This window comes from Mesoplodon bidens (assembly GCF_964165515.1).
Source record: "Mesoplodon bidens genome assembly, chromosome: 4".
Taxonomy (NCBI): domain Eukaryota; kingdom Metazoa; phylum Chordata; class Mammalia; order Artiodactyla; family Ziphiidae; genus Mesoplodon; species Mesoplodon bidens.
The window spans coordinates 30,635,522-30,660,492 of NC_138160.1; the positions used below are offsets into that span (position 1 = coordinate 30,635,522).

At 36.4% G+C, this 24,971-nt stretch overlaps 1 protein-coding gene across 6 annotated transcripts in view; it reads right to left on the reverse strand.

Moving 5' to 3' along the window:
• Positions 1-24,971, reverse strand: part of RANBP3L (RAN binding protein 3 like) — a 49,746-nt gene that overhangs the window by 5,026 nt on the left and 19,749 nt on the right. For 2 of the 6 annotated variants that reach the window (XM_081231975.1, XM_081231974.1), the window contains exons 2-13: positions 20,537-20,595; positions 19,434-19,473; positions 18,857-18,934; positions 17,940-18,014; positions 13,764-13,835; positions 13,288-13,427; positions 10,184-10,287; positions 9,000-9,084; positions 6,321-6,423; positions 5,842-5,972; positions 4,149-4,269; positions 2,371-2,513 (exon numbers count right to left, since the gene is read on the reverse strand). In XM_081231975.1, coding sequence (XP_081088101.1) covers positions 2,371-2,513; positions 4,149-4,269; positions 5,842-5,972; positions 6,321-6,423; positions 9,000-9,084; positions 10,184-10,287; positions 13,288-13,427; positions 13,764-13,835; positions 17,940-18,014; positions 18,857-18,934; positions 19,434-19,473; positions 20,537-20,595 — 1,151 coding nt within the window. The remainder of the gene's footprint in view (positions 1-2,370; positions 2,514-4,148; positions 4,270-5,841; positions 5,973-6,320; positions 6,424-8,999; positions 9,085-10,183; positions 10,288-13,287; positions 13,428-13,763; positions 13,836-17,939; positions 18,015-18,856; positions 18,935-19,433; positions 19,474-20,536; positions 20,596-24,971) is intronic. The other 4 variants (XM_081231977.1, XM_081231976.1, XM_081231978.1 and 1 more) reach the window with 4 other exon arrangements.

Below are 24,971 nucleotides of genomic sequence, written 5' to 3' on the forward strand. Positions count from 1 at the left end.
TTATGTCAGCAAAAGCACATAGTGCAGGTATTCAGTAAATACTTGTTTCCTCTTTCCTTTACAGATGAGAAAATTATGGCTCAGAAAGGCACAGCTTGTCTGCATTTAAACAGCTAGTTGACAGATTGGCTGGGACTTCGTTTTTGTCATCAAAGTCAGTGCTCTTTAAGGTAACATGTCAGTGGCTTACATTTTTGTATCTTTTCACAATTTCAGAGAAAATCTGGGAAAATTTTTCTCTTTGCTAATCCTTCAGAGAGCTAACAAATATTTCAAAACCAAGTTTGAATCAACTGCATGCCAACTTTTGGGAAGAAGCGTCTTAAAATATGGTTTTTCTTTTGTATGTTATTAAGTTACCTTAATTATTTTTAGGGAAAAAAATACACATTAAATAAAATATTTTTATTTATCATATTATGTTAGATATTACATAGCAGGTGTTGAGTAAGTATTTGTTGACTCTTGACCAATTTAATTTTTATATTAAGTACAAGGGTATAATTTTTCTTCAGTAGGTTAATAACAAATATTGAAAATATATGTAATTGAAATATAAATACAGTTCTGCTGCCTTGACTTTTTTACATTAAATTTTAAATATGCCTTTCACTAGTGTATATATATATATATATATATATATATATATATATATAGCCAAATTCATTCAGATATTTTCATTCAAGAAATTCAGAACAAGAAGTAAAAGCACAATAATATATATTTTTTTGGACAACAAATTTGCAATGCTTAAAAAAAATTTTCCAGGAAGTACCGTAAGAAAATGCTGGTGAGAATGAAAATTGTCTCAGTCTTTCTGGGATAAATGTGTCAAGACAAGTCAAAACCTTTTCCCAAGAGAATTAACATGTATGTACATAGAGATTCCTTGCAGAATTTATAATAATGAACACAGTAAATTGCCTAAGTATTTAACAAAACAGGATTAATGGAATAAATTATGGTACATAATAGAACAGAATTTATTTTCACCTATAAAAGAATTCTTGAAGAATGAACTATTTAATAACAGAAAACACTCATTTTCATTGATAAGTGAAAAGGTTACATATGTGTATTTCACAATCAGATGTTAGCTATTTAATCTTCTCAATCACTTTATAAAGTATATTATTATTGTCTTCCATTGGCAGATAAGTAAAATCAGGTTTAGGAGGGCTAAATAACTTGCCTGAAAGTGATGCAGTATATACAGTATGGTACACATGTATATATGTACCCACACATACATGTATATACTAAAATGTAGTATAAGACCAAAATGTTAATAGTGACCATCTCTGGGAGTGGCATTTTGGGTGATTTTTATTGCATTTTGTTTGCTAATCTCCAAAAATTATCCTACAGTTTAAAAAGTCAGCATGGGCCAGATACTGAGCTGCAGAATCTAGTCATAGTTAAATCTAATCGAATCTAATCATAGTCTCAATCTCAGACAAGCTGCTTTACCCACTCAAAGACAGGGGCATCTGGCCTAGCAGCGTATCCAGTATTATATCCCTAAACGGTAAACAGGGTTTAGACATCTTACTCTAAGATTTTAACACTCAACATCACTTATACCTAACAGTGCACTTACTGGTAGTTAATAAAACCTTTGGTTTTTCATCAGTGGGCTCTTGCCAACCTTTTTTTTTTTCATTATTATATGGAAGCCAATTTACTTGTATTATCATCTTCTACCTGAGTTGCTTAGATATTCAGTCTTCTCAAGTCTTCTGAGACTCGGCCTATGGGGGAAATCCAGCCTTTTTTCTCGCCTGATTCATGTCAGCTCTGTCTCTTTTGCCTGGATCTTGTATTTGAGGTCAAGCATTCCTGCTGCCAGAACAGCTAAAGCTGTGCTCCCATCCTGTTACCTTGGAGACTGACTCATATCCAGAATTGGAATTCGCTATTGGACTGGTTGGTTTAACTTGCTAGCCCTGTGTTTTTCCATTTCTCACTGGTCCCTTTCTAGTGATTACAAAGCCTCAATTTCAGCACGCAGTGTAAGCATCAGGGTGTGGATTCTGCTGGCCTCCTAGGAGCCAATCCTGACAGTAGTCTCTCTGGAATTTAGTAAGATCGTTGACATAATTTTAATAGTAAAGAAAAATGTAGGGGTTTGACAGCATATACCAGTACAAATGTCTTGGGACCAGTACCTATTGACTGCTTTAAATTGTTGTTAATCTCTAAATTTCATGCAAAATTTAGGTCTTATATTAGACTGTAAACAACCATAATAAATGGCTGATTTTTTGCCAATGGTATAGGTTATTTTAATAAAATGAAAAAAACAAATGTGACTGCAGAGATCTATAAATATAGTAGGATAATCCTCTATCACTGAAATTTGTCACTTACCTGAATTAAAAACACTTTGATGTTATAGTCTTCTAAATCAGTAGCTGTTATTCGTAAATTTTTGTGGTTTGCTTTTTGAATCTCCATTTGAGCCCAGAGTTTACTATTGAGAATCAGCCTCAGGCTGCCTTGATTATGCATAACTAAAATAGGAAGAAGATAAATCGATCAGACTTTAGAATAGTTGATTCCTTAGCCTTTCAGAGGAATTTGCCATTTTGGAAAGCAAATAAATCTGGTAGTTGTTTTTCAGACTCTATTTTCACTACTAAATTGTAATTTAATTGACTAGATTATAATTTGGTTTCCAAATTGGGCTTTATTATGTTGGAGGACTTTTTTTAGCTTAAATGCTAAAAATGCTATATATTTTTTTACTATAATATTAAAAAATGGTTAAATTTTAGAATTCCTTTGAGGACATAATGGTCTGAAGAATATTTACCCAAGAATTGTTTATAATGGAGAAAACTGAAACGAAAACTTTAAGCATTCAAAAAATGGAATTAGTTAAATAAATGATGGTACCGCTATTGAGGATATTATGAACTTATTAAGAATACTAAAGAAAGATAATTATTAATGTAGAAAGGTGACCATGGTATACTATGCAAAAGAAAAAATCAGGTTACAAAGTACTATAAACACCATTTATCACAAATTTTTCAATGTATTGTATACATTTATTGTATACAAAGTCCTTAAGAATATATTTTATTGACAGAAGCTAGCTACTACAGGAAGATAGGCCTATGAGTAATTAAATTTTTTTTCTTCTTGTCGATCCATATTTTCCGTCTTCTGTAATGGACATGTATTACCTGTATAATTAAAAGAAAAGTTGTTTTGTGCATTTTTTTGGCAAGTAGTGGAAGGAGTGAAATTAAACCAGAGTAGAAAACAGCTAATACCTGCCTTGGGAATGATAGTCAGGTTATTTAGAAACCTGTTTGCCAGTGCTTCTACTCTCTTAGTCTGAATTCTATTCCTTACTCACTTCTTGAGCTTGATATCTGAAACTCACCAAATATCCATTTACCAGCTTCTACTTGTGGTCTCCTCCACAAGATTTGATCACCCGATATTGACCAGTAAACCCATCCACCCCTGCCCAGATCTCTGCCTGTGCTTACTTTCAGTTTGGACCTCTGAACAATGCCCAGTGTGTCTTTTGGATGCCAGAAACCTCCTCAGGCTTTTGGTTTGGCTGACCAAATTCTGACCAACACTCTGCCTGAAGGATTCAATAACCACACACCTTTATTTACTTGGAAATTGACCTTTCATCCCAACCCACACACTGTGTTTAGAATGCCAAGAAAAAATTACAGGGCAAGTATTCTCTTTTAGAAAAACTATTCCATTTCAAAAATAAATTCATCACATTTCTTTAAATAATAATGAGGTTACTGTTTAGGTGTGTGCTGGGCTCGGTCATAGGTGCTTTATGTGCATTATCTCACTGAATTCTCACACTCACTAAGTCATGGACTTCTATTATTTCCATGTTAAACTGATGCAACTGGGGCAGAAGGAGATTAAGTAATTTGTCCAAGGTCACCAGTTAGTAATGGAGCCAGAACTAGAACCTGTATAGTCTGACATCAGAGCCTACTTTAAATAGGAAGCTCCTCTAGTACATTAAAAATAATATTGTTTAATTTATTGACAGCAGTCTAATTTATTGACACATAACACATCTCCAGAAAATGATGTGTACTTATATTGGAAAAATTTCGCTGAGAAATACTGACTCGCTTTACAAAATGATTCCTTACTTAGTCTTGACTGGAATGTTCCACAATCACTGCTTGCTCTGTCATTCAGTCTCAAAGCCCCTCTGCCCCTTTCAATCCAGGACTGTGTTGTTTTGTTGAATATAAAAAGCTTGCAGTTGATCTAAAAGACAATTTTTTTAAATGTCAAAATATAGAAAAATTTTCAAAGTGATCTCTTTCCTATGCTATAACCCTTTTATTTGTCTGATATTTTACCAGAATAACCTTTGTTAATGATTTCTAAACCAGCTTTAAAATTTTACTTAGCTTCTGAAACAATACAGTTTTTGAATAGTTCAAACATTAAAAAGCAAAAAGATGTACAAAGTGAAAAGTAACCCCACCAACACTAGTTCCCCATCTACCAGTTTTCACCCCCTACAACAGGTAATCACTGTTGCTAATATTTTGTTTATCCTTCTAGAGATATTTGTATGTATATACATGCCAATATGTATATATTTTCCTCCTATTTTTTCTATAAATGGTAGAATACCATAAATACTTTCTGCATCTTTCTTTTTCACTTAACAATATATCTATGTATACCAACTTTTAAATTAAACAATGTTATTTGAATTATGTAATTTATCTGAAAGTTAAGGAATCATGGAATTATTTGTATGCTTTAAAAATTTTAACAAATACAGCATCTGAACTAGCATGTGATACCACAGAGTACCATACTATAATTTAATGCTTACCAGTGGTTCTCAAATACTACTATGTACAAGAATCACCTAGATGACTTGTTAAAAATATAGCATGTCAGGGCCTCACCCCTAGTGATTACTTCAGTGAATCTGGGATTAATCTGATCTGAGAGTTATGCTGTGAGACACACTTGTACAGTAAGTGTATCAGTAGATCAAGGGGGAAGAAAATAGGAATGAAGAAAGTTTGGGGTAAAACACAGGGAATAAGGCTAAGGGAAATCTGTGCTTTGTTGAAAATGATTAAGTTGTAGTGATTACATTTTATATGCCTAGATTGACAGCTATACCACTCAACATTTGAATCCTAGGTGTGATACTATATACTACATCTGTGAAATTCTTGATTCATGTGAAATTCAAAACTTATTTAAAAGAACCTTTAGGATAAACATAGCATAGCACAGGGAGCTATATTCAATATTCTGAGATAAAGCACAAAGAAAAAGAATCTAAAAAAGAATGTATATATATGTATAACTGAGTCACTTGGCTGTACAGCAGAAATTAACACAACATTGTAAATCAACTCTACTACAATTTAAAAAAAGGAACTTTTAAAGGAAAACAAAAAACCTTTTTATTATCTTGAACTGAAATCAATTCATCTTATCTGCATTTTTAACTTTCAGTGTAAATAGAATTTTAAATCATATGATAACAACAAATTATAAAAGCTGACATGAAAAGTGTAAAACATAGGTTGTTTTAAGACAGGGTCCTTGGTTGTCTTCTTTCTAAGGGACCAACGGGCATGGTTGTAAAGACAGCAATCCATTTTCCTGCAAATTACACATACAAATGTAAGAATATGACAAAATATTGGTTTAATCCTTGGAAGCCTGTAACATTTTTATTTAAGCATCTCAGTCTTTCTGAAAAGTATACTTCTGCCTTTATTTTTCAAGCTGTCTCTGCTAAGGGTAGCTTATTCCACACGTGGAGGTGTGGCCAGGAAGAGCAATACGTGACGCACAGACCTTTAACACACTGTGTTCTGTCTCCTCCCCGGTTGTGACATCAGTTTTCTCCAGCAAACATTTTGGTGATGGTTTAGAAGAGAAAGCAGCAGCTGATTCAGTTAGGGGTATATTCTTAAGAGAGTCTGTTCCTGAGAGAAAATAGGGGGAAAGACCACATAAAATGCCCCATCTTCCCTACTGTGAAAGTTCTTTCTTGCCCCTGTTAACATGCATGTAGCCTTAGCTTTTTATAACAACGAGTGTTTCCAAAAAATCAGACTGCTTGAGTTGAGGCAGATCTCTTTAACGATCCTCCATATCATTAAGTCGAACAATTATTAAAGCTTATATATCATGTTTATATGCTTTAATCTTCACCAAACATTTTAAAACACTGGGCTATTGTTTTTGTATTTTATAGATATTAAACAAATGACATGGAAAAACAGGAAATACACCAGTTGAATCAGATGTTTTACAAATGAAATAATTCTTACTTGAGTTTGGAGCGTTGATAGGAAATTTTAAAGTGAATTTGAATGGTTTTTCCTTGATGTGTGAATCATTTTCAAGTTGAGGCTGAGTGAGTTTTTGAGTACCCTAAGTGGGGGAAAAAGATGTATTACTTAATTTTATCCCCATATATTTGCAGTAAGCCAAGAGATACTTTTGTTCTTCTCAGGGTGGCAAACAAACCCAAAAACTCTGTTTTTGTTTTGGGCTCCTTTTGTGCTGAATAGAGAATCCCTCCCCATTATTAGAAGACCTTGATTTTCCTCCCCATTATTAGAAGAACTTGGTTCTGATCTCAGGAAACAGTCTAGTTACCACCAGCCTACTTCAGGTGGCATCTAGTTCCAGGGGCAATGGGAAAGCTTTTCGAGACCCAAAAGGAGGTAGTAGCTGTTCCATGCTACCACCACACTAACCTGATGCCTAGAAGGAGGTGCAGCTCTTGTCACTTTTTCAAGGTATTTCAGTATTCCCAACAATCCACTCTTTCTATCCAGTTCATTTTAAAAATTAAAAAGTTATCCAAAGAACCCACTAGCTGTCTCACATCATCACTACAGAAGGAATCCTAACTTTTCCTCTAAGACAATTTTTGCCAACAATCACTTTTTAAGGCTGTGTACCTGGGGGTTCGCACATGTGTTGTAATCAATGCCTGTGTGAAAAAAGACCAAGTAATTTCCATGCCATTTATAACCTCCTGTACAGCCCCCTGCATAGCTCCCTGCAGAACAGGGAGAACTGGGCAATACTTCAGAACTTAGGTTTATATCTTTTCCCTTACTAATTCAAGATTCTTTCACATTATTTAACTGGACATCAAGATAATCTGTTAAAATTGGTAGAGATGGGTGTAACTATTTCCATTTTAAGAAAACAGAAACTAAAGCACAGAAAATTTAATGACTCACTCTAAAAGCACATGGTCAGCAAACAAATCAGGAGGGCATCCTGGCCCCCAAATCACACAGCCACAGGATTACAGGATTAACTAGAGGACAAACACAGGTGATCTCTACAGTTCCTGCTATCCTAGCATGTTATCAGCTTAAGGAGACAGGAAGCTCAGGTTCCTTTGTAAGTCAAAGTTGAAGCGCCCATAGGAAATGCACACAGGTACCTACCTCCTCACACCAAATCTGTAATTCCCACTGTAGTTCATTTGTATAGGTATCTCTCTCTTTCCCCTTACTGGACGATAAACATCTCTAGAGGACAGGGTCTTCTTTAGCTTTGCATAACCACTTACCCAGGTGGTTTTCAATCCTGGCTGTATATTCAAATCACCTGACACCTGGCCTCACCCACGAAGATCCTGATCTAATTGGTTAGGGGGGATGGCGAGGCATAAGTCCTCTGAAGGCTCACCAGATGATTGTAATATGCCACCAAACTTGAGACCAATGCCAATGCTTTATATAGCATAAGAACACAGTCTATGTCTGTTAAATGAGTTGAATGTTAAAGTTGATCCCATGAGGTTTGAAGAGTATTTTATTTGTGTCTGTGACATCTTACAGAAGCTGTGACTAATCTAGAATAAATGTGCCTAAATATATTGCCTGGAAGTTGGTCCATTCTGGTTCAGATCCAAAGGTGTGGGTCAACAGCTCTAGGATTGCTGGAGCTGACCTTCATCTTGGGAGTGGCAGAAGGGTGCCTCAAAGCTGAGAAGCTGTGATACTTCTCTTGGAACTGGGGTTAAGCCTGAGGCAGGTGTAGAATAAGCTAGATCTTAAAAGTAACTGATTTGTGAAAGCCCTTAAAATCTTGGAATAAACAGGCCTCATGAGTTGAGGTCCTTTTGTCATTCTGAGCCCTTGCACAGGTTTTAACATCTGTACATCCTCCGTGGGATTCTTCATGTAACTAATAGCCCTGAGACAAGCTAGCTTCCTTGTCTTGTCTCAGCCAAGATTCTGGTCTGGGTGAAAGTGGAAAGAGTATAAAGATGTGTTGGACCAGATAAAACCATGGGCACATTTGCTGCACAGCTTCCACTTGGCTGTATAATTCCCCACTGTAGATCATGCTCTGTTTTAGAAACGTGCCCTGTGGAGGTCAGAACAGCAACTGCCTCACGTAGGAGGATGCTCAGTATTAATTAAGGATGATGGTAGTAATAATCGGGGGATTTCACTTGGCAAGTACATTCTCCTAGGCAAGGAAAAGACTATGATTTTCCTCTTACAGCTAGTGAAAAAATTTATAATAATGCTTTTCAGTGTAAAAGCTTGAAGGGGAAAATTGTGGTTAATGAGAAAAATTTGGCAAATGATTTTAAATGCATCTTGTTATGAAAAATGCTATTGAATAACTGTATTAAAATATCATGGCCAGTTGAGTTTATCTAACTATTGCAGACAGTTCTGGGATTTCCTTGGCTACCTCTGGTTTAATGCAAGTCAAAGAAGTATTTAATATTTCTTATCAGTAATAATGTTATAATTATACAATTCCCTTCCTCTGTGGTTCTTGTCTATTATTTTAACAAGTAGAACTTGCTTCCCAGGAGAACCTTTCCAGTTAAAGATAGGAAATGTGCCTTTGAACTCAGGAGTTAAAAAGTACGCTCCAATTAACACTGTCTTAATTAATTTGCCTTCAGATATTGGAAGTGACAGCCCTCTATATAATAATAGAAACATTTGCCAAAATCTTACCAAAACTCTTTCTACCATGTTTTCTCCAAAAACGAAATCAGAACTGCAGCTTTTAAAAGAATACTTATCTTCATTTGGTTGACATCTAAGGAAAAGAAATAAGCATTTGTTATTTTAAATATAGTAGCAATGAATATAGCCATTTTAAACCTTAGCACATGAAATAATCAGATGATTTAATAGATTTATGTAAAGCATAAAAACATCTGCTAACTTTTGTTTATCTGAAGTTAATGAGAAATAATGGAAAACTTGAGATAGGTACTTCCAGGGATGCTATTCAAAATATTTGACGGCTGTTACAGCACTGGCCAAGACCAGTCCAAACAGGCTGTGTGATCAACAGGGGAGCTGCCCAGCCCTTATCTTTTTGGTTTTCCGGCACTGACTCGTCTCCAGTCTCCAGTCTCCACTGTCCTCTTCCCCAACTGGCCAATGCTTTTAGTGATCCAAGGTCTCAGGGCAAAAGCAAAGCCAATCTATCTTCTCAGTTATACTTGAGTGTGCAGTGGTTTAATTTGGTTTTTCCCTCCCAGAAACTTTTTTTTAGTGTTTTAAGTGTTTTGCATAATGACAAACTCAAAGACATGCAGCCCTCTATTTGTTGGCAGATGGACTCCGGGATCCCTATTGCATCCCCAGTGTGCACAGTAGGTAAGGGCTGAGGTTCGTGCATGGGCCCTAATCTCGAGTCCAGAATGTCCACGGCTAGTTGTAATCTTCTCTCAGATCAAACATGCCCTTATCACTGGTGATGCTAGTAAATATTAACTTTCATTTTGCATATTTCTACTGCTTTCTTTGTTGTCTATCCAACCTATGTTAATAAATAATAATGCCAGAAATAATTTAAAAGAGGGGAAAGAAAGAATGCCATGGAAAGGCTAATCTATTAGCCAATAATTAATGCCTAACTAAATAAAAATTTAGCTGTACCTATTTGAAACATACTTACCCAAGTCAACAAGACAACAGAGATGATCCAATATCAATATGATAATATTTAAATATTAGAGATGTTTTAAAAAACATTTTAAATTTGTATATTTATAAAATCTCCTTTCAAACAGAAATCTTGGCATTTTATCTGTACAATGTCAGAAAAATTTTTCCTGGAAATGGCTATAATGATAAAAGAAAGCAAGAATGAACGAACAACACCTGTTTCCCCACCACTAACTTACCCTACTGATGTAGGACCTAAAAAATTCTGGTTAGTAGACAGCTGGACTGAAATTCTGGCACCTGGTAAATTTTCACTTAGCAAATAGGAGTTCTCCTCAGAAATCTGAAAGAAAAAAAATCCATCAAAAAGTTCATTTAAACTGCCTTACTAGATATATAAATGCGTTGAAAACTTACTTTGTTCAAGTACTACCCTAAACATTTTATATACATTATTCCATACACTCCTCAGAACAACTCTCTACACTTTGTACTTCTATTAAACACATTTTACAGGTAAGTAAACTGACCTAACAAGCTTAAATAATGGCGGCAGGCCTGGGCAACAAGGAAAGGGGACTGATATTCAAGCCTGGGTCTGCCTGACACCAGAGACTGAGTGCGAACATTCAAAAATCCCACCTCCTTTTGTTACTTTTACCCCTTTAGCCAAGTGGAGTTAATTCTCATTTCTAGATTAGTAAATATCTTTCAGGACTATTTAATCCCTGGACTATTTAATCCCTGGAAACACCCTAAAAGCTTCACCATCATGGCCACCCAGTGTGAGAGAAAACTCCATCTCTTCCTCTAGAAACTTCCGACTGGTAACTATATCAGTTAGTTACTCCATCTGATGTGTATATACAGATGCACCTTACCTGTATTAATGTATAAATGAAGGAGTGAGCAGTTTTAGAACTGGAAGGAACCCTATCAGTTATCTAATCTAGTGTCCTCAGTGTTTTGTGGACACAGCCCTTCCTCCACCAGGGATTTTCAAAGATGTTGCAGGGACTTCCTATCTGTAAAGGTAAATGGGGTCTGTTTCCACTTTAATTTTATATCAATCAATAAAAATAATTTTGAGTATTTTTCCCTTTGTAACAGAATTTGAGAGCTGAGAAATATGTCAAGAGAGTATGTGCCGTTGGTTAGCAAAGATCAAAGTACATGCTTATGACTCAGTCACTCAGATGATTTATCTCAGCCAAAATGGTAGTTTTTAACTCTATGTTGGTTGAGATAGTTGTTATTAGGCATATATTATTTGAATTATATGCAATAAGTGACCAAAATTAATGACAGGATGAATGAAAATTGCTCTAATTTTGATATACAAGTTAATAAAGATAATAAAAATAAGTGTTCTATAAAATTCACCTACAGATAATTCTTACTAGAACTATAAATTATATTATTTTGTCAGAATTCTGACATAGCATCATTTTTAATTTTTGAATTTTATTTTATTTTATTATACAGCAGGTTCATATTAATTATCCATTTGACATAGCATCTTATATATAGTTTGTCTTTAGATCTTCAAAAATCATCATTCAGTGGAGAAAATTCAATGATGGGCATATCCAATTAGGCTTTTCACTTATTAGGAATAAGTTCTATTTACGCCCTTAATAAGTTATTCAAGAAGAAATGCTTATAAACAATAGCCTGAAAATTTATCTTATGCTTTATTTTTATTTTGTTACAAATTTTATTTTAAATACATGCAATGCAGGATTCCAAAAAATCATGGCAAAAATAAATATTGATCAACTTTTGATATAATGTGCAATAAAAATTTTAATCTATAATTTATAGAACATGCCATTCCAAAATCAAAAGCAATGTAATAACATTTTAGAAATTAGTCAACACATAATACTTTTTCTTACATACTTTAAAACAAATTAAACAACATGTATCACTCCTTAAATAGGTAAAGAATTTATGTAATATGGTGATGATTATATTTAAGTGAAAATGTTTAATAAACTACCGATTTGAAATTTAAAATATGTTATACCTAAAAGTCACATCATATATCATGCATAAATGATGAAATGATTTTTAAAATTCATAATGGGTCTCATGAAATCATGTCTTAACAAAGAAAAAGATTTGGAAATATAAAAATGATGGTAGGGCTTCTCTGGTGGCGCAGTGGTTGAGAGTCCGCCTGCCGATGCAGGGGAGGCGGGTTCGTGCCCCGGTCCGGGAAGATCCCACATGCCGCAGAGCGGCTAGGCCTGTGAGCCATGGCCGCTGAGCCTGCGCGTCCGGAGCCTGTGCTCCACAACGGGAGAGGCCACAACAGTGAGAGGCCCACGTACCGCAAAAAAAAAAAAAAAAAAAAAAAGAGAAGGTTGGGTGCTTTGTCTAAGAATGCAAACACAGTTAGATAGCAGTAAAGGTAGGATTAGTACCAATCGGATTATTTTCACTGAATTGATTAAATGATTGGTATTTTAACACTTCCATGTGTCATTGAAAACACAGATAGCAGTAAAGGTAGGATTAGTACCAATTGGATTATTTTCACTGAATTGATTAAATGATTGGTATTTTAACACTTCCAACTGTCACTGTCCTCATGTTCAGTCTGGGAAAAAAAACAAAACCAGGTGATCAACCCTCAGTGGTTTAGCTGGAAACAAATGACTGAGGGAGTAACTCTCAATATTGATCCTGCGTTCCCTTCCTCTCAAGTGTCTGCTTCTGGAAGACACAGATAGAACTATAGGAACAGAATATCCCCAAGCCCATATCTGCATGGCCTGAGTAAAATGAGTATCTCCTTAGAAAGGCCCACAGCAAGTGATTCAGTTGGAAGAGAGAATTTGTTTCTGTCTCCAGAGGCTTCCCAAGCCCTCCCAATTACACTGTGGAGGTAGTTCGTTACTCCTGTTTCCATGAAGATGGGTCTGGAAGGGAAGCCACACTAGCATGTCCACCAGTTGAATATACAAAAAAAATCCCTTTCCTTTTTTTGACATCTGACTCCTGGCGCCTGCCACCACATTGCTCCCCTCTTCTCACATGGGATCAATGCACCAGAACAAGACCCCAAGGGTCCCCACTACACAGGACTCAGCTATACAGCTTAGGAGATAACACAAGACTTGTTCCCGGGAGCAACCCTCCAGTTTAAGAGGACAAGTTTAATAAGGTTACTGAGGGCTTTTGGCTATCTTGTCCAGCTGTTTTTCCAGCCTGGTAGCTGCTTCAGCAGCAGAACAAAGGTCAGGCAGCCCCTAATTCCGGATATGGGGGCCCACAACAATCTACCAAAAGAAGGATGGGGAATTGAGGTCAGTCCTACCATAGGAGGTTTTCTTACCTTACTTTTGTTTTTTTCTCTACTCTTGCAGGATTCCAGCACATCGTGTCCAAATGCTTTTCTTACTTTTATACACTTCTGAGCTTGAGGTGGCTGCAAGATAGCAGGTCTTAGAACATGTTCAGAATGTTTCACAGGACCTAAAAGAACAGAATTAAAGAGTCAATATATCTTTAGTGAAATACTTTTCCTCTCTATTTTCTACTTATTTAATGCTAATTTTCTAAAGTCATGATTAAACAAGGGGTAATGTTAACTAATCAAAGTCAAAATAGCCAGTGAGCTGCCTAGTACTTTCTTCCTGCCTACCTTTTACCCAGTAACTATTCACTTTGATCATGGGACTTAGCTTACCAAATGCTTTCCTTCATGTTTTGTCACTCAACCACCACACTACCATACACACACACAGAGATTAAGATATGGATGGTAAAACAAAATTTCTGAGGTTCTTGTAATAAAGAGAAGCTACATACCTTGTTCTTCACTGTTCATATCAACATTCCTTTGCACAAAAGTTGATGTCATAAAAACATTGTTTTTCTTCACTGTAAAAAACATGTTTACAAAAATTTTTAAACCTATAGTCAGTTTCTACTGTTTTAACGGTCTTGCACTGAACTCACCAGTAGATGTCGCTGTTGGCACTAACAGAGTAGTAGGCAGTGCTCCTGAGAGCACTAATTCTGCTAAAAAAGTGTGACGGCAAGATGTTTCGCTACAGTCTGTTTACTCTCAGAAAAGTAAGTGAAAATTAGGTCGCAGGTGAAATAGACAGTTTTCTTTAGAATCATGAAATTGAGTACTGAGAGAAATTCTACAGATTATAAAAGCTGAATTGGTAGTGAACCATCTGTGTACATTAATATATATTTCTTATAGAATGTTATAAAACTGTTAGCAAATTCTGCCCCTTCCCCCTCTTTAATGATAGCCGAAGAGAGAAGTAAAGATGACCATTATTCTAGGCCATTGTTCTATGAAGTGAATTGATGGGATAAGACTGTGGTCTTGGCTGCAAGAATAGAATTATAGGCATACGAAAGAGATATTGCTGATTGGGATCCAGACCACTGCAATAAAATGAGTATCACAATACAGTGAGTCACACAAATTCTTTGGTTTCCCAGTGCATATAAAAGTTACATTTACACTATACTGTAGTCTGTTAAGTGTGCAATAGCAATATATGTATCTTAATTTAAAAATACTTTATTGCTAAAAAATGCTAACCATCATGTGAGCCTTCAGAGAGTCATAATCTTTTGGCTGGTGGAGGGTCTTGCCTCAGTGTCTGTGGCTGCTGACTGATCAGGCTGGTGGATGCTGAAGGCTGGGGTGACTGTGGCAATGTCTTAACATAAGACAACAATGAAGTTTGCAGCATCAGTTGACTTTTCCTTTCACGAATGATTTCTCTGTAGCATGCAATGCTGTTTGATAACATTTTACTCACAGAACTTCTTTCAAAATTGGAGGCAGTCCCCTCAAACCCTCAACTAAGTTTATTCTAAATCCTTTATTGTCATTTCAACAACCTTTGCAGCATCTTCACCAGGACTAGATGAGCAGGAAACCACTTTCTTTGCTCATCCATGAGAAGCAACTCCTCATCTGTTCAAGTTTCATCATCAGATTGCAGCAATTCAGCCACATCTTCAGGCTCCACGTCTAATTCTAGTTCTCTTGCTATTTCCACCACATCTGTACTTATTTCCTCCACTGAAGTCTGGAACTCCTCAAAGTCATCCATGAGGGTTGGAATCAACTTCTTGCAAACTCCTGTGAATGTGGATATTTTGACCTCTTCCCATGAATCATAAATGTTCTTAATGGCATCTAGAATGGTGAATCCTTTCCAGAAGGTTTTCAAATGCCTTTGTCCAGATCCATCAGAGGAATCACTATCTATGGCAGCTATAGCCTTACAAAATGTACTTCTTAAATAATAAGACTTGAATGTCAAAGTGACTCCTTGATCCATGGGGTGAAAAGTGGATGTTGTGTTAGCAGGCATGAATGACATTAATCTTGTTTTACATCTCCGTCAGAGCTCTTGAGTGACCAGATATATTGTCACTGAACAGTAATATTTTGAAAGGAATCTTTTTCTGAGCAGTAGGTCACAACAGTGGGCTTAAAATAGTCAGCAAACCATGTCGTAAACAGGTGTGCCATCATCCAGGCTTTGTTGTTCCATTTATAGGACACAGGCAGAGTAGATTTATCATAATTCTTAAGGGCCCTAAATTTTCAGAATGCTAAATAAGCACTGGCTTCTATTTAAAGTCTCCAGCTGCATTAGCCGCTAACAAGAGAGTCAGCCTGTCCTTTGAAACTTTGAGGCCAGGCATTGACTTCTCCTCTCTAGCTATGAAAAGTCCTAGATGGCATCTTCTTCCAGTATAAGGCTGTTTCGTCTCCACTGAAAATCAGTTGTTTAGTGTAGCCACCTTCATTAATGATCTGAGCTAGATCTTCTGGATAACTTGCTGCAGCTTCTACATCAGCACTTGCTGCTTCACCTTGCACATTTATGTTATGGAGATGGTTTCTTTCCTTCAACCTCATGAACCAACCTCTGCTAGCTTCAGACTTTTCTTTTGCAGCTTCCTCAACTCTCTCAGCCTTTACAGAACTGAAAAGAGTCAGGGCCTTGTTCTTGATTAAGCTTTGGCTTGAAGGAATATTGTGGCTGGTTTGATCTTCTCTCCAGACCACTAGAACTTTCTCCATATCAGCAATAAGTCTGTTTCACTTTCTTATCATTCATGTGTTCACTGGAGTAGCACTTTCAATTTCCTTCAGGAACGTTTCCTTCACAGTCACATATTTGCTAACTGTTTGGTGCAAGAGGCCTAGTTTTTGGCCTATCTTGGCTTTAGACATGCCTTTCTCACTAAACTTAATCATTTCTAACTTTTGATCTAAAGTGAGAGACATGTGACTCTTCCTTTCACTCAAACACTTAGAGGCCACTATAAGGTTATTAACTGGCCTAATTTCAATATTGCTGTATCTCAGGGAATAGGGAGGCCTGAGAAGAGGGAGAGGGATGGGGGAGCAGGCTGGTTGGTGGAGCAGTCATCATACACATTTATTAAGTTGGCCATCATAACTTATATGGTCGTGGTTTAAGTGCCCCCCCAAAATTACTATTACAGTAGTAACATCTAAGATCACTGATCACAGATCACCATAACAGGTATAATAATAATGAAAATGTTTGAAATATTGTGAGAATTACCAAAATATGACACAGAGACACAAGGCAAGCAAATGCTGTTGGAAAAGTGGCACCCATAGACTTCCTTGAGGTATGGTTGCCACAAACTTTGAATTTGTAAAAAAATGCAATATCTGGGAAGTTCAATAGAACGAGGTATGTCTGTACTACACACCTCAAAGAGATCACCTCTTGGTTGCAAATCGCAGAAATAGCAACCTTTGAGTGTTGGATTAAAGGAGATGAGAAAAGAATAAGGATTGCTTCTTCGAAGTATTATAAATATTGGGGTAGAATAGCTTCTCTAATTCAAAGTTCAATTACTTGGTTTTTATGATCTTTATTATTAAAAAGTAACACTGAATGGGCCATTTAAAATTGTACTGTTTGTCTCCATTCCAACAGCGCCAAGATTCTGCACAACATAAAATGGGATGTGCTTGGTAATATCGGTTGTTTTTTTATTCATTCTTTTTGTATGTGTGTCTGATTTTTAGAAAATGGATTGAAGCAGTTTTCCAGATAATTTAAAGCCATCCCTTTACTTTACGCACAAATACAATAAAACAAATCCTCTGGGATTAAGACCTCTATTCCTCTTAATGTCTGTAACTTGTCAGGCAGATATAGATGGGGCTTATTGAACTAGAACCTATCTCTTCTGTATGTGAAAGGTGTCTGACCATATTGTTGCTTAGTCACGCTTGGAATTGTTATTAAGAATATAAATTCATTAGTTTGAAAACTGTGGTTCCTGGGTAGAATCCACTAAAAGGAAGTGAATAGTTTGTATTTTCTGTTTCTTGTGGTAAGCTTAACTCAGAAAAGGCAGTTGGTTCTTCAGTAGAAACAAAAATATACAAGAATACAAATCATAATCTTGATGTAGAGCATGTTTCAACCATTTCAAATATTTTATTATGATAAACTAGTTTTACTTAGCAAAGTATTACAAATTTCAAGTAAAAAGAGATGTTTTAATTAGTGAAAAATTCAAAAGGAATCATATTCTAAACTTTAGAATATAAATTTAAAGCATACACTTTGAGAATCTACACATTGTTATATATTTTGAGTACTACATATATTATAAACTGTACAGATGGACAATAATAAGGAAAATAAAGCAAGTTACTATATTTTATAGGGCTACCTTACATAAAATAATGCTCTCATAAATATGAAATCCTAAAAAACGTAATCAAGCTTAAACTTTCTACCAAAAATAAACAGATATACTGTCTAGATTTGTGGGGCTGGAATTCAGAAGGTATTCTTCCATGCATACTTTGCTAAGGCCCCTATTTTATTTGCCACTAAAATGTCAGAGGTTTATAGTAGCCGAAAAAGAAAGCTCATCATGAATAAGAATGGATTTTGAAAAGTCAGAGTGTCAGGCTTGAGGTTCTAAGAAGTTCTTTATTACCTGGCCCAGAAGGGGGGAAGGTCGGGAGATCCGTGAAGGATGACGATCTTAGTTGCTTCTGGGACAAGGTTGATGCTAAAAGCAGATTGCAAACTGGAGTCAATAAGGAAGTGGGTTTTGTTTTTCTTTTGATTTGGATTTTTGCTGTTTTGGAAAATTTTCTTTATCACCAGATTAGAAAAATCTTTGTATTTTTATCGATTAAAAATAAAGAGTGCCTCTGGTGAGAATTATTCAGTAAATATTTACATGATCATCGTGTGTTAGATGCTCTATCAGGCATGAAGATAACCTCAAGGAACTCTCAGTGGAGGAGACAGACATATACATAAATAGCTGTATGACGCAGCAGAGGGCAGTGTGATCTATCATAAAAGGAGTCACCAGAGTGCTTTGAGTGTAGGAGAGAGGCAAACTAAGTTAATGGTTTATTCAAAACACAGCATATGATAAAGTTCTTAGAATAAAGTGTTTTTTTAAAAGCAGACATCTGTTTATTTAAGTAGATGTTTACTTAGGAGGAAACAGCAGTTTCTCCTAATTGTAAAGATAATACATGCTTAATGCAGAAACTTTGTGAACACAGCAAAATACAAAGGTCGGAGTTGGGGGTTGGAGCAGGCTGCGGGGTGGTGGACAGGGGAACCAAATCACTTGTAATCCCATTACCTAAGATAACCATTGCCAACACTGTGCTTTATATCCTTTCAGTCTTTTTTCCAATGTTGATTAATTGAATTTTAAAATAATAACCCCCTGTGCAATTCATTTATAGACTGCTATTTTCATACAACGATATATTATAAACACTATCAATGGGTAGATTTTTAAACATTACCTGTTTGAAAAGTCCCTTAGTAGTATCACACTCAGAGTAAACATAACAGTGAACACTCAACAGTCAAGGCTATACCTACCTCCTTGGGACTGAGAATCTGTAGTATGCAAAGTAAAAGATGAAGACCGGACACGCTTTCTTGAAGAATCATTACATTCTGTAAGAAATTCAATGTGAAGGGTAAAACTGATTGCAATAACAAGTTAGCCTCAATCCGTGATATGAGAGGAGAAACAGAATTTCCTTTTCTCTAGATATATCATCGTTTGACAATGTGTTAACTCCTGAAGCACAGTGTTAGATATTGGGGTTAATAACTTGGTGATTATAAACCGATAGGCATATCATCCTACTATGAAACAATTAGAAACAAGTGGCTTTGGCAAGAAGTTGCGTACAAATTCTGAGATTGTATAGAGAATGCTTTTGGAAGGTTGAAGTACAGGCAGTGGAGAATCATGGGATTTTAGCATTTTTAATATCAGTGTTCTCAAAGACCTACATGTCATCTTTCAAAACAAGAGCCAGTCTACTTGCATGCTTAAAAACAAGAAAAACCAGTCGATTTTACATTGCCTGTGCCACATGCCAAAATGCTTGTGCCTACTTATCTCTGTATAAAGATTGCTTTTGAAATACAGGATACAAATCATTACCATGTTCTGCTGCTTCATACAGGGTGTCTTCTGCAGGTCTCTGGAAGGAAACAAAGCTACCGGTGAGAGCTGAGTGTTTGCTGTTTTCAAATCAGACTTTCACCCTGTCACTTTATAAGAGAATTCTCAGAAGCCAGGTCTATTCAGCTAGGCTAGGAAAAGCTGCTCACCTTTACTCACTAGGAGTTGAGTTTTTCTTTAGTTAGTTTTGTGGGTAGTAGGGTAAATTGCCTCCATAAGTAAGAATGAATAACAAGAAAATACTAGTTAAGCTAAAGTGAGAATGCTACTAATGCTATCGTTTGTCTTTCAAAGCAAGTGATTTTAGTATGATGCCAAAAAAGCAAATAGAGTCCTTAAGATTTCTTTTGAATCATATACTACAGTTTAGAACTTATTTTATATCCAGTTTTAAGCTAGGTCAGTGGTGGGGAACGCATGATGAGCCTTAGCCCTCCTAATCTCTTTCAGCCCCTCCCCTTTCCCAGTCACTCCAAAAAAAAAACCAGATAACTTGGTAAAAATGGCATGTTATCCATAGTTTCAAGATAAGGCCTCTGGCTTCCCATTTCAACCAAATTGCTGTCAGTAAATCCATATGATGTAAATATTCTGGAGTTACTACTCCTCTAAGTGAAGAACAGAGGTAAATTTATGCAGCAGTGATATCATTTAGTATAGCTAGCTTCTCGAAATACAATCTTGTCAAAGTAAAAATCAAAGAGGGACTTCCCTGGTGGTGCAGTGGTTAAGAATCCACCTGCCAATGCAGGGGACACGGGTTCAATCCCTGCTCCGGGAAGATCCCACATGCTGCAGAGCAACTAAGCCCGTGCACCATAACTACTGAGCCTGTGCTCTAGACCCTGTGAGCCACAACTACTGAGCCTACGTGCTGCAACTACTGAAACCCGTGTGCCTAGAGCCAGTGCTCCTCAACAAGAGAAGCCACCGCAATGAGAAGCCCACGCACTGCAACGAAGAGTAGGCCCTGCTCACTGCAACTAGAGAAAGCCCACGCACAGCAAAGAAGACCCAATACAGCCAAAATAAATAAATACCTCAAAAAAAAAATCAGACAGAGAAAAGTAACTTGATCTTACCTTAAAAGTTTGTTTTCTCTTTTCAAAAACAAATATTGGTTGAGCAATGACAGATTTTTCTGTAAGAGTAAAAGAACATGAAAGAAATCGAACAATACTCTGACATTTCTAACACCAACTACAAATATTTGAAGATTTTTTTGGTTTTGTATTTTTCCCTGCCTTTGGGTAAAATCCAAACTGTTTTACATGAATGCTGTAAATCGCATATTTACAAGTGATTTTAACAATTAATTAGAGAAATAAATATTTGGGGAAACGATAGTAATATGTTTCCATAAATAGAGAAATCATCCCATTAAAAGAACAACCCTTAAGTGTTTAAGGAAAACAAAGTACAATTACCTGCATTTGGAAACTCATTGTGACATAGTGATTAACATCCTTACTTTTAGAATAAAACATTTCAAAGGAGGAAAAATCTCATCTGAGGGAGAGGCCACCACAGTGAGAGGCCCGCGTACCGCCAAAAAAAAAAAAATCTCATCTGAGAGTAATACTTCTACTTGGTTTGGATCTCAAAATATAAATGGTACAGATGTACTTAAATAATCCAGGAATAATCCAGGAATAATTCATATTTCCTTGACTAGTCATATACTAAGTCATGTTTTCAATATTTAGACTAAGAATCAGTCTTAAACAGTATTGTAAAGTAGGTAGTTTGTCTTCAGCCCTGCCAACCTTATTAATCTTTTATATTTTCCTATCTTAGGTAAGGATAGAAAGGAACTCATTCACTCTAGGGTATAAATGAGTGATAACAGCATTAAATATCAGCACTCTAGAATTCTTAGGGAAGATTATATGGTTGTTAAAAGCTTGGAGAGGCTCTGGAGTTAGGGAGGCATGTGTTCAAATATAAGTTCCACCGCTAATTGGCAGTATACTTTTGGAAACAATATGTCTGTACCTTAAGTTTCTTCATCTGAAAAAAAAAATGAAGACTATAACAGTACTTACTTTACAGAATTTATGTGAAAATTATATGGATTTTTAGATATAATTACTTAGATTTTAACAAGACCAAAAAAAAAAAAGCCTGAAAGGATATTAAATATGTGGCGTGACACCAATCCCTATTCCAAAACTCATAGCTGACATTGCTAATCTATGACAACACTTTCTTGATGAGCCCCAATGTTACCTCAGAAGTTTTATCATTATAGTCTTCTAGCAGCCATTACCGATGTATCATGCCGGCATAGAAGCTGAGGTAATTTGCCATCACTGGCTGAATAAATAAAAGTCTAGCTGAAGAATTTCAAGGAACTACCAGGTAATTACATATTTTATATGCCAGAAAGGGATTTTCCAGTTACCCACAATCTTATCCCATAATATCGTGTCAAAACTCTGCCAGACCACCCTTTGCCAAGCTCCTGAGGCCCTGTGAACTTGGGTACCTTCTTTCGGTCCAGCAAGATAGGCTTCATTTTTTTTATGCAAGTGCTTACTGTGCTGTCTGCCCTTGGAGCCAAGTGAACCACAGCAGAAAATGCTCAACAACATATTGGCATTGCCATCCATATTAAACTGTAGCTCAATTCTTTGTTCTTTCTTAGAACAAGCTCCTTTTTCAGCAATTACATTAGATTTAAGAAATGAGATCTCTAATGACTTTGAAAGGACATAGTCTTTGTGAATGTGCAGCGGAATACTTATGAAGTGGAATAATAAATGTGCCTCTTCTAAATTGGACTTAGGACAGTTGTCCTTAAAATAGTATGACTTGGGGCTTCCCTGGTAGCGCAGTGGTTGGGAGTCCGCCTGCCGATGCAGGGGATGCGGGTTCGTGCCCAGGTCGGGGAGGATCCCACATGCCGTGGAGCGGCTGGGCCTGTGAGCCATGGCCGCTGAGCCTGAGCGTCCGGAGCCTGTGCTCCGCAACGGGAGAAGCCACAGCAGTGAGAGGCCCGTGTACCGCAGGAGGAAAAAAAAAAAAAAAGTATGACTTGACCTAACCATAGACAAATAGCATGTTGACTTTTCCTCTATCAAAACATAGAGCTAAAAACGGGCAAAAGTGATCTTCAATGGCAGCATTAAGTAGGAAATCATAAAGGGTTACTTGTAGCTTGGAGGGCATGTGGTAAAGTAGGAAGGCCATTTTTTTTCATCAATTCACCAAATATTTATTGAGTATCTTTTTGTGCCAGCCACTGTGCTGGGATCTAGGAATACATTGTCTGATTGAAGGTATATTAGCCTCAGTGCAGCCACCTCCTCTCCCTGACACTGCCCAGCTCATTAGCTGGAAAACAGATGACCTCCTTACCTCCTCTTCCATCTAGATTCTCCCTTTCTCAAACCAGTCCTTTGGCTCCAAAGACAAAGTCAGATGTAAACATTTATCAAGCCATTGGGTTCATAGCAGTTTTCTAACCTGACCCAGTAGGAAAACTTGAAAATAAGATCACGGTCCTTAAAATGATATATTTTAAAATGTATCCTTTCTTCTTCCTAATATATTTGTTGATCAATCCACTTATTCAACAAATATGTATCGAGGGGTGACTGTATACAAGTCACTTTGCAAGGTAAGAGAGAGAGGACAGTGGTAAAAGATGAGGCTGAAGATGAAGTTGGATTATCTAAGATAATCTTCCCATCTCAAGATCCTTAACTTAATCACACCTACTGGGTTTCTTTTGCCACATAAGGTACATATTTACAGGTTCTGAGCATTAGGATACAGACACCTTTAGGGAGCTGTTATACTGCCTACGACGCATACAAAATATTGAGATTCTGTCTGAGCACTCTCTACTCAGTTCACAGAATGCTGGCAGCCAGGTTTATTTCCTCCAGGCAGGAAATTATAAGATTTTTCTCTGGAGAGTCTGACCAACCCGAAAGAAAAGAACAAAAGATATTGGCAAACAAATTTCTCAGTGAATGGTCAAACCAGATGATGAGTCCCCAGTGCAAGTGCACATAGCTGCTAATGAGCTTTTTAGTGAGTTCCCCTTTCTTAAATATAAGCAGGCAATCAAGGGTCACCAGACATACAATTCAGTGATTGAATGAGTAAACAGAAGGAAAGTAAACTGGAGGGAAAAGACTATGCAGAGAGTTTAATATATATTTTCTAAAATTATATACAAGTAATTTATTTTCATACATATATATTTTATAATTATATATCTAATATGTATATAATTAATATCCTCACAAATATGAAACATCCATGAAGCAAAAGCAGAATACTATTTTTTAAAAAGAGCAACACAGAACAAGAATAAGCTTTTAGAAATTTAGACTTTAAAATATGGTAGTAGAATCAATGTTGACTTAAAAACATCAATAGAAGATTTAGAAAATAAAATTGAGTAAATAGTCCATATAGCAGAGCAGAAGAACAGAAATGAAAAATGTGAGAAGAGTTAAGAAAACTCAGATGAGCAGTCCAAGAGTCACTTCAATGCCTGACTAATAGAAGCTATAGAGAAAGAGAATACAGGAAAAAGAGGGCTTGAAATTATCAACAAATAGATCATTAAAATTCCGCAAATCAAAAGACATACGTTTCCAGTTTGAAAGAGCCAATCCAATACTCAGAACAATACATGAAAATAGAACCGTACCAATGCACATCATGAAATCTTAGAATACCACTAAGAAAAGGTCCTATTGGCACGGAGAAGGGGGTAAAAAAAAAGCCACATATGAAGGGTCAGGTATCGGAATGGCTTTAGGTTTCACAACAACAATCCTGTAAATTAGAAATCAAAGGATCAATGCTTTTAACACTCTGAAAGGAAATGATTTCCAGTCTAGAATTATGTGCTAATATAATGTACCGATTAAGTGTAAAGACATGCTAAAAACATTTCCAACGGTAAGCTCTCAAAGTATGTATCCTACATGCACTCATTCTCAGGATGCTTCTAAAGGAAGTGCTCCACCAAAAGAGCTAGTAAACTAAGTAGCCAAGAAATAGGGGCACCGACTCAAAAGAGGTGAAGGCAACCTCCAGGATGATGGTGAGAGGATAGCCCAGAGCGATAGCAGTACATCAATTGCAGAGAATAACCAGTCCACAATGGGGGAGGTCCCCGAGGAGACTCCAGGAAAGATGTCTCCAAAAGGATGGAACTAAAAACAGTTGAATATCTCAAGTAACTGAATATTTTGAAAGCATATTTAGATCATTGGAAGAGACTTGGGGGGTTGACTGGTAACTAGTACATAGAGAACTAAGAAAACAAAACAAAACAAAAATATGACACAATTATTAAATCCAGAGAAAACAAAAAGTTGGGCAGGAAAACAAACCTAATCAAAATATATTACATAATCATGACGATGTGAATACTGAATATTGATCTAATCAGACTTCTGATGCAGTGATTTTGGGAAGATGGGGGCATGGAAAACATTCATGTGTATGGTGGTAGTGGGTTGAAGGGGTCAGAAAAATCTGTGAAAGGGA